The following is a 10,395-nucleotide window of genomic DNA, read 5'->3' on the forward strand; positions in this document are numbered from 1 at the left end:
AACTTGTTTATAAGTCATTAAAATTAAGTGAAATGATTAAAATATTATTTTAAATGTGATAAAATAAGAAAAATTAATAAATAAATATATGTAAATTAAAACCCTAATTAAATTTAGGAACTATTCTAATTTAAAATTATTTACTATACTTTGTGATTTGTATTTCTGTCCCAATTGCACATTTAAATTTTCAATTAACTTAGTTTAATTTTAAGCAAATTAACATTGGTGTGTATTTGAATTAATATTTAAGGTTATAGGTGCATTCATAGACTATGCTCGTATAGGAAGATAGATCCGTTATCTTAACGTTATCTAGTACCGGCTCCATAGGAGCTTGTACTCTACTTGGATTATAATATCAATTCGGACTAGATTGAAATTAGTGATCCTTTTCTTAGTTGATCGAATCAATTGGAATTGGATTTTAGTTTCACTTCCACTCAAAAATTTGTTTTTACAGCAATCTACTCTCATTGATATAATGACAAATCAATTTCCGACAAGTCAAGCATTCCATAAATTGTTGGTATAGAGTTGTATAACAATTAGAACAACGCCTATCACTTCACGGCCTTATCCTGATCAGGCAAGCAAGAATTAAACTTGTGTAAAAAATAATCAGATATCTTATTGCTTGCTAAGTAGGCATCCGTGACATCAAAGTCTTTAGCAAGTAACGCACATATGCTGACTTGCCGGGAATTAATTGATATGTTAGTCACCATCAATTAAAGAAAACGAGAGAACACGAAAAGCTTTAAGCTACCTTGGAACCTTTACTTGAATGCATAGCCCTGTGCATCGACCCAAAGCAGCTAGCTAAAATATCTATGGCGACAATATCGCAATTGAGGCACATACTGATGAAGATCCTGCCGGCGCCCGAGATGGTGGCACAAGGGAAAGCATTCCGCATCTCGAATCACTTGGAGATGATTCAGGACTGCCTTTGGGCCATCAATTCCTTCCTCATGGACGCTGCTCTTCGCGTGCTCACGGAGCACAATGTGGAAGAGTGGATGGAGGATGTGGGTGTGGTAGATTGGATGAAGGATGTGGGTGTGGCTGTTGAGGATGTGGACAGCCTGCTGAAGAGGATCTTAGATTATTGGGAACCGAATGAACAAGATGAAGCAAAAAAGAAGAAGAAGATGAGCAACTTCTTTCATCCCTTGGTCAACATCAACAACAACATCCAATCAACGAGCAGCCGCCAGGCCATCCTAGTAGAGCTCAAAGAGACGGCTTGTTTGTTGAACTACCTAGTCAAGAGGGGGACTGCTTTGGGCCTTTGGGCGGAGATGATGGATTCCATGGATCCATGCCATGATGACTATGCTGCTATTCTTAGTAAGGAAACGATGGGAAGACAGGAAGACGAGGACCAAATCATAGAGCTCCTCCGACAACAACATTGTGACGAAGATGGAAATGTACCCTTCATCATTGACATAAGAGGTGAGGAATTCTCTGGGAGGACAACCCTAGCTCGCAAAATCTACCATCACCCTTGGGTGCGCCAACATTTCCAACATCGAATATGGTTGGATGCTTCATCTTTCAGAGAGTTCAACAGCAAGATGATCGCCAAAGAAATTGCAAGATTATTGACCGGAAAGGCATGTGCCAACATCAATTGTTGGCCACTTATCATTGAACATCTTCGTGGAGATAGATACTTGCTCATCTTGGATGACGCTGATGTACCCAATGTTTTCAGATACAAGTGGGAGGAATTTAAGTTGAATCTCCTTCATTGTGGTGCACCGGGGAGCAGAGTCATCCTCGCTAGGCATACTTTTGCTGGGAATCCTTATGGCGGATATGGAATTGAATTCAATGTCAAGAAATACAAATTAAAAGAGCTGCCTGAGGATGCATGGGTAAGAATATTATTAAGGTATGCAACATTTGCCCATTCAACCGAAGGTAATAACAATATTCACAAAGAGAAGGCTTCTCCAAGTGCTACCACTAATATGCTAATTCCACTTGCTAAGAAATGTAGACTAGATCATTGGCATAGAGATAGGAATCTTCTAATAGCAAAGGGTGTGGGCCTCATGTTTAGGTGGAAAGATAGGAATGAGTGGCAAGAACTACCTGATCAGCTGTATCGTTTTGAAATTTTACACTGTTATTTTTTGTTGGTGCACCAACAATATGGGTCATTTGAGAATATACGACCTTCTCTTTACAATTTATTGCTTGGAGAATCTGAAGCTGAAAGTTTCGGTGAAGCGGAAAGTTACGGTGAAGATGTGCTCTATATGTTGATTGCTGAAGGCATTCTAACAAATACAAGGCTTACAAGGAATATTCAATACATCGGATCGGAGTTCAATTTAGATCCATGCTTTTTTAGAATGAAGGTTAGTGAAGATTCAAGTATCCCACCGCAATGTCGCCATCTGTATTTACCTATCCATTCTAAAAATGTTTCAAAATCTAAAAAGGCCATTGAAAAGGCTGGGGTAGCCAACAAGCTGAGAACTTTGGTTTTGCATAGAGAAGAGGAAAAAGGACATACTTATCATATAGAAACAAAGAAATTCGAAGGAATGTTTTTGAATCTCACTTGTTTATGTACGTTACATATGAGAGCTATTATGATTCAAGACCTCCCTATTACAATTTGCACATTGCATTGCTTGAGATACCTCAACCTTGCGGAGAATAAGATAGAAACATTACCTGAATCCCTCTGCAACCTTAGTAATTTGTGTGTTCTAATTTTATCACTTTGCAAAAAGCTTAAGGAGCTTCCAAGACAAATCTACAAGCTTAGAAAATTACAGATTTTGAAACTGTCATACTGCCAAAGGATTCAGAAGTTGCCAGAATCAATCACTCGCCTCATGAATTTGAAAGAATTAGATGTTGGAGGTTGTTGTTGGCTTTCAAAGTTGCCTGATGATTTGAGCGATATGAAGAACTTGGTGCAACTTAACATGTTGGGATGTGCATCATTGACTAGAATGCCGGGTGGAATTAGGCAATTGACAAACTTGGAAGTGCTATGCGGATATGATGCTATAGATGGTCTTGGAAATGCCATGTTGTCAGAGTTGCGAGATCTTACAAATCTTGAATCCCTGCATATACAACACCTTGAAAGATTAGTATCAGCGGAAGCAAAAGAGCCCAACGATATTACTGCACCACCTACTATTTTACAAGAGAATCAACATGTAAATGAGTTGATGCTGCATTGGGAATGGTGGAATGATATGGTTGCTGAAGAAACTTTCGAACCCACACTGCAGCTGACCCAAGGCTTCCACCGTAACATCGAAGAGTTGAAGATCTTGCGGATCGTTTCGTACATGAGCATCAAACTACCAGGTTGGTTGATCAGGGAGGAATCAACTTCTGTTCTGAATAAATTAACTACAGTTCATCTTGTTAATCTCAGGAGATGTGAGAGACTACCATCACTTGGAAACCTACCTAACCTTAAGGAGCTTGCCATAAGTGGTTTTGATTCGATCAGATTAATAGACGATGACTTCTACGGGGAGGGTAGCTCAGCTCTATTTCCTGGGTTGAGGAGACTCACTTTCTCTCAAATGCCTAGGCTAGAGAAGTGGGACCCACCTTCATATTTTAAAGAGAAATCATACCAATTCCGTGACAGGACTTTTCATTTCCTCGAGGAATTGACCCTAATTCAGTGCCCAAAGTTCAGGGAATTCCATATGCCTATTTGCGTTTCTCACACTTCTCGATCTTCGTTGAAAGTATGGTTGAGCAATGAGATGCTAATGCCTACTTCTAAATTCAATGATTGGGGGAATCTTTGTGGAATCCAATCGTTGCAGATATTTGGGTGCCAAGAATTGAGGAGTCTACCAGATGGTTTGAAGACGTTGTTATATCTAGATACATTGGTAATAATAAATTGCAACAAATTGGAGGCTTTGCCAATTTGGCTCGAACAGTCGCGTTTGGAGTCCCTGTGCGTATATGGTTGTCCGGCGCTATCAATCATTCCAGAGGGATTGAAAGTCACAGGGCGACTGAGAAATCTGATTGTTGAAGCTTGTGCTTGTCCCAAATTGCACAGTCAGGTATAATTCTACTGAGAAATCTGATAGTTGAAGGCAGTAAAAATGAGTTTTGTATATATCATTATTTTTTTTTTACTTTGGATTGAATTCGATCAAATCCTGTTAACCACTCTTTCTAACAATCCTAGCTTGCACATGTTTTTTAAACCCAATTATTATTTTTATGCCCTAGGAATTGATATCCTAGTCCTACATATACTCACCAAAGTAGTGATCTGTGTATTTTGGTTCACAAATATTCTGTTTATGAGGCAGCATACTTATCACATAAATATTTTGGCTACCTAGGTGTCATGATCGGCCTCCATAACTCTTTAATATAATAGTTGAAACAAATCTTGAGGTTACTTAGTGGAAAAGATAGTATTAAAATTTGATAACAACTAATGCACTTGCTTCTTCTTTACTTATTGGAGTGGTGCAGCTGTGATTTTTGATCAATGTGTTCCTATGCATATATGAGATTCACATTCATTGTCTCTACTATTTTTCTTCTTCTCTAATTAGTCCTGTTTGCTCCATCCAATGGTTAGGCATGTAAGAATAGTTCTTTTTTAAAGTATTATGTGGATGTATTTAGTTAAATTTGTCGATGCATTTAATGGACTGAAACTACTTGCTCGAATAATTCATAATATATATAATTAATAGCTAAAAAAGGATAGTAGTGTTCAAGAAAAGTAATTGGAAGTTTCACTAATTTAATTTAATTTGTTTGCAGAAGTATATAACAAAGAATCTGTATTTTCTTCATTACTGACATTAGCCATGTCGTGACTTCATAATTGGAAGGTCAGACTCTAACCACTCTGTTACTTTGTTAGAATTTTATAATTCTAGCTACTATTTTGTTGTTAACTCACTTTACTTTTTGCCATTAGGATAACTTCGTGTTCTCTCATTTTCGTAGGTTGGCTCAGCACAACAAACTTTGTTATTGTCCATTCTGTATCTTCTAACTTTGCTGTTCCAGTTCCGCGGCCATAAAGTAAAGATGAGAGAGCATCATCAAAGTTCTACACCTACCTTCGAAGAATTGTATGATTTCTTGAGTTATTATTCCGTTGCAAGTAAATAAGCTACGGAAGTGAAACTTAGTTGGTTATATTATGTTCTAAGTATATGTTTTATAAAAAAAAAAATCATAAACATTAACGTTATGTTCAACAATCTACCGGAGATTTGGAGAATTAGCCAAATTTAAATTATATTGAATTAAATTCAACTTATCTGTTGAGATTACCTGAGCAGATAATCTCAGGTTGTCAGCTGGGGTCGGTTTCTTCCAAGTGCTAAGTGTAGACTGTGCAGTGGCTGAGCGGGTAGAGTGTGCAACCGACCGGGCATGCGGCCGGATGGACAGAGAGGCTGAGTGGCTGAGCGAATGAGCAGAGTGGTTGAGTGAATGAGCAGAGTGGCCGAGCGGCTGAGCGAATGAGCAGAGCGGTCGAGCAACCGAGTGGTTGAGCGAATGAGCATATGAGCGGATAAGCGAGTAGAGCGGATGATCGGATAAACGAGCAGAGTGGATGAGCGAGCAGAGTAGATTATCGAATGAGTGAGCAAAGCAGATGATCGGATGAGCGAGCAGAGTGGATGAGTGGATAAGTGAGTAGAGCGGATCAGAAGATGAGCGAGCAGAGTGGATGAGGGGATGAGCGGATGATCGAGGCCTGCAATGGATGAAGTTTCCTTAAAACAAATTCGCCCCACCTCCAGCTGTGCTTCGAGGGTTTCTCAGGTATCTGTTTCCCAGGATACAATGATTATCCGTGATGTACACCAATTACTAGTGATCACAGCAAACTGAGCGGTACCCTATTGTTATCACGAGCATATTGTCGAGCAAGAGATGCACAATAGAGGAGGGGAGAAACGTAGGCAGAGAGCTCTGTTGGTGCAGCGATGCCAGCAAGAGGGGGGGTGAATTGCCTGCAAATGAAAGTATACTCTCCTCAAGACTTTCAACTCAAAAATGCAACACTAATAAAAATGAAAGAATAGAAATAAAGAGGAGATAGAATTTTAACTTGGTTACAACCTAGGAGGTTGTTAATCCAAGACGGTCGAACAAATCTACTAGAATATCTCCTTCACTGTAGGCGGAAATGTCTTTTTTACACACTTAGAATGCTCAGAGGTTGCTATGAACTTAATATAGAGTTGAATGTTTATTTCCTAGCTCCAGGGGCCTTTATATAGTTCCTGGAAACTCTATCTCGAGTGTTGAAGGTGCCTCCAAGAGGGTTGAAGACGCCTCCAAGGAGTTTGATCGGATAAAACTTTATTCGATTGCAAACGTTCATTTTTACTGGGTCTGAGGCGCCTCCATTATCCTTGAAGGCGCCTCGGACTGGGTTTGAGGCGCCTTCAAGGTTATGGAGGCGCCTTCAGCACTTCGTTGAAGGGGCCTCCAGCTAACTTTCCAGCTCCTTTTGATTTCATTTTAGCTTCCGATGCTCCAATAGCTTGGGTGATTGTGGCCAACCGGAATAGGGCTCACCCGAACCCAATTCCCATTCTTTTCCTCGAGCAGGCTTTCGTCCCGGCTTCTCATCCCTCGAACGCCGCACACGTTCTTCTCGTCCACCGGAGTACTCTTCCGCAGCTCTCTCGTCCTTCGAACGCACCGAGCCCGTCGGCTCCCTTCCCGTGCCGTCTTTCTCGCTAGCTGCGTCTTCTGCTCGACTTCTTGCGCTCCTAAGTTCCTGCACACTTAGACACAGGGATGAGATAACTAGCAGGACCTAACTTAACTTGGTTGATCACATCAAAACACCCACGGGGTCCAACAATCTCCCTCTTTTTGATGTGCATCAACCCAAGTTCAAGTTAGGGTAAAAACAAACAAATAGTAATTTAAGAAAAATTACTAACCTAACATTGTAAGCACAAAAATTGCAATAATAGAATTTGCAACCTCAAATATTAAGATTTTTGATTTTCCTAACTCCCCCTAAACTTGTACCTAACTCTCCCTCTTTGATCACAGCAAAAAGAGTGGGGAATCATTTGTAAAAGAAAATTTCTAAAACATAATTATCTTTAAGAATTTTCAAAGAAATTTTGAAGTTAAACAATTATTAACGTTTGCAAAACATATTTTTAAAAGGAATCACTTGCACAATGACTTAAAAAATTTGTTTGAGAAAAATTTCTAAGTAAAAAGGAATTTACTAGAGGAATGCTAAGTAGGTTTTAAAATTTAAATTATTTTCAGAATAATTTTTAAGTAAAAACTTAGTTAAGAAATGATTTTAACTTAAATAAATCGAGAATTTTCTAAGTCGCGCTTTTATGCAAAATAAAAAAACATTTTTCTAGAAAAAATTATTTTTAAAGAATTTCCAATAAAATGTTTAAAAATTTTTTGAAAGCATTATATAATTTTAATTTTAATGCTTTTATCAGAAAGTTAATTAAATATTTTATTTCGATATTTTGACTTCCAGGTCATGACGATACACTGGGCCTTCTTGGTTATTAGAGCAACAACCACTTCCTTAAACAAAGCCTCATAAAGAAACTCACTTTTTAATTTCTTCTAAAAGCCTTAACTTAAAGAATTTTAACCTAATAAAGATTTTGGAACCCAGTATACGTTCCTTTCTATAGGGTTAGCTAAATATTTGGGCGATACATAAGTCTTGGGAATCTTTCTAAGTTGTCCCTGATGTTTTTTTATATACCAATTTAGCTTTCCATAAATTTTAAGTTTTGATTTTTGAAAAACATTTATTTTTGAACATGCAGTAATTTTTAAATTTTAAAGTTGTATTTTCAAACTGTCATTTTCTGATTTTAAGTTGTTAAATAACTCTAAGAGGCATGATTCTTCTAATTTTAATTTAACATTTTCTTTTTCTAATTTTGTTAGATCTTTCGTAAGTACTTTGATAAATTGAAACGACTGAGTGGGGATGAGATCACGTACCTTGCTTATCTCACTTGGTGATGCTCCCCCTTCATCATAGCTTTCCTCTTCTGATTCTCCCCCTTGATCTATGCTCATCTCTGAGTCCGAGTCATCTTCAAAGAGATAGTTGGCCATCAATGCTACTCCTGAGAAGGCTTCGACTTCTGACTCAGAGGATGAAGGATCGTCCCATGTAGCCTTCAGACTTTTGCGTGTAGAGGATGTCGGTCTCTGAGGCTTCTCCTTATGCTTTTTCTTCAACTTGGGGCAGACATCCTTGATGTGCCATTGCTCGTTGCAGTTGTAGCATCGGACCGTCCTTCTGTTGCGTTGATGCTTCCTCAACTGTGATTTAAATTTATTAGTTTTAACAAATTTATTTAACTTTCTTACAAGTAGTGTCGCTTCAGATTCGTCGATGGATGCTTCGGAGTCGGGATCGTCCATCTCGGCTTGTAGGGCAACGTTGAGTTTTGACTTCTCTATAGGTTCTGCAATTCGAGACTCGTGAAGTTATAATGTAGAAAATAAACTTTTTAAACTACTTACTTCAAAGTCCTTAGAGATGTAGTAAGCATCTACTAAGGACGCCCACTCTGGATTTCTTGGGAAGGCATTGAACGCATACCGGATGGAATCTCGGTTCGTTACTGATTCGTCGAGATTTGTTAGTTGCGTTATCAGCTCCTTAATTCTAGCTTGGAGTTGCACTACCTTGTCGCCGTTGTTCATCTGGAGATTCGTCAGCTGAGTCCGAAGGATGTCGCGCCTTGCTAACTTTGCTTCTGAGCTGCCTTCGTGGAGCTCTAAGAATTTTTCCCAGAGGTCTTTAGCGTAGTCGTAGCTTCCGATCCGACTTACCTCTTGGGGCGGCAAGACGCTGAGAAGGTGGAATTCCGCCTTTCCGTTGGCCACGAAATCGGCTTGCTCCTTCTTTGTCCAGTTGTATTCTTCCTTGTCTTTGGGGGCTACAAAATCATATTTCATAACAAGAAGAATATCAAACTCAGTCTTAAAAAATACCTCCATACGACGCTTCTACGTCGTGAAGTCTTCGTCAAATTTTGGGGGATGGATGCTGGTTCCGGCTGTCGTCTTGATCTTTGTGCTTCAGTCGGCGGTCAGTCCTTCTGAGGCGGTCTGGATCTGATACCACTTGTTGGTGTAGCGGGGCCAGCAAGAGGGGGGTGAATTGCTTGCAAATGAAAGTATACCCTCCTCAAGACTTTCAACTCAAAAATGCAACACTAATAAAAATGAAAGAATAGAAATAAAGAGGAGACATAATTTTAACTTGGTTACAACCTAGGGGGTTGTTAATCCAAGGCGGTCGAACAACTCTACTAGAATATCTCCTTCACTGTAGGCGGAGAAGCCTTTTTTACATACTTAGAATGCTCAGAGGTTGCTAGAAACTTAATACAGAGTTGAATGTTTATTTCCTAGCTCCAGGGGCCTTTATATAACTCCTGGAAACTCTATCTCGAGTGTTGAAGGCACCTCCAAGAGGGTTGAAGGCGCCTCCAAGGAGTTTGATCTGATAAAGCTTTATCCGATTACATACGTTCATTTTTACTGGGTCTAAGATGCCTCCATTACCCTTGAAGGCGCCTTGGACTGGGTCTGAGGCGCTATCAAGGTTATAGAGGCGCCTTCAGCACTTCGTTGAAGGGGCCTCCAGCTAACTTTCCAGCTCCTTTTGATTTCATTTTAGCTTCCGATGCTCCAATAGCTTGGGTGATTGGGGTCAACCGGAATAGGGCTCACCCGAACCCAATTCCCGCCCTTTTCCTTGAGCAGGCTTCCATCCCGGCTTCTCGTACCTCGAACATCGCGCACGTTCTTCTCGTCCACCGGAGTACTCTTCCGCAGCTCTCTCGTCCTTCGGACGCACCGAGCCCGTCAGCTCTCTTCCCGTGTCGTCCTTCTCGCTAGTTGCGTCTTCTGCTCAACTTCCTGCGCTTCTAAGTTCCTGCACACTTAGACACAGGGATGAGATAACTAGCAGGACCTAACTTAACTTGGTTGATCACATCAAAATACCCACGGGGTCTAACACTCCAGTTTTTTATATGCATAACCCTTTTACTAATGATTGCAACCTCCTTATATAAGAGCTCAGACAAATGGGCAGCGCCAATGATCAATCAATGATCATCACTCGCCGAGCTGTGAAACATCAACATTTCACTCGGCCGTTTAAATTCTGCATTAATCTTAATTTAATGCATCCGTTACATACTTAAATAAGCAGCAAAAAATTTATGTGGCAAAATGTTGGTTGTTTCACTTAAGAAAACTTTGCCCTGACCAGTCTGACATTTAGCACGCGCAGGTCGTGCTCGCACACGAGTCAACTTGGTTTAGTGCAATCTGGGTCCTGAATTTACACCCCCCTGCGCACCC

General features: G+C 39.9%; 1 protein-coding gene across 1 annotated transcript; it reads left to right on the forward strand.

Moving 5' to 3' along the window:
• Positions 1-833: 833 nt before the first annotated feature.
• Positions 834-5,151, forward strand: LOC122022840 (putative disease resistance protein RGA3). The gene is made up of 2 exons (XM_042580954.1): positions 834-4,073; positions 4,984-5,151. The coding sequence occupies exons 1-2, from the start codon at positions 834-836 to the stop codon at positions 5,149-5,151; spliced, it is 3,408 nt and encodes a 1,135-aa protein (XP_042436888.1).
• Positions 5,152-10,395: the final 5,244 nt, after the last annotated feature.

Source organism: Zingiber officinale, chromosome 9B (assembly GCF_018446385.1).
Source record: "Zingiber officinale cultivar Zhangliang chromosome 9B, Zo_v1.1, whole genome shotgun sequence".
NCBI classification, from domain to species: domain Eukaryota; kingdom Viridiplantae; phylum Streptophyta; class Magnoliopsida; order Zingiberales; family Zingiberaceae; genus Zingiber; species Zingiber officinale.

What these genes read in the sequence shown, in the direction of transcription:
- LOC122022840 (XM_042580954.1), top strand. Translation starts at nt 834, where the DNA reads ATGGCGACAATATCGCAATTGAGGCACATACTGATGAAGATCCTGCCG. An exon ending in GTCCCAAATTGCACAGTCAG is followed by an intron (nt 4,074 to 4,983) that starts GTATAATTCTAC and finishes TCATTTTCGTAG; the next exon opens with GTTGGCTCAGCACAACAAAC.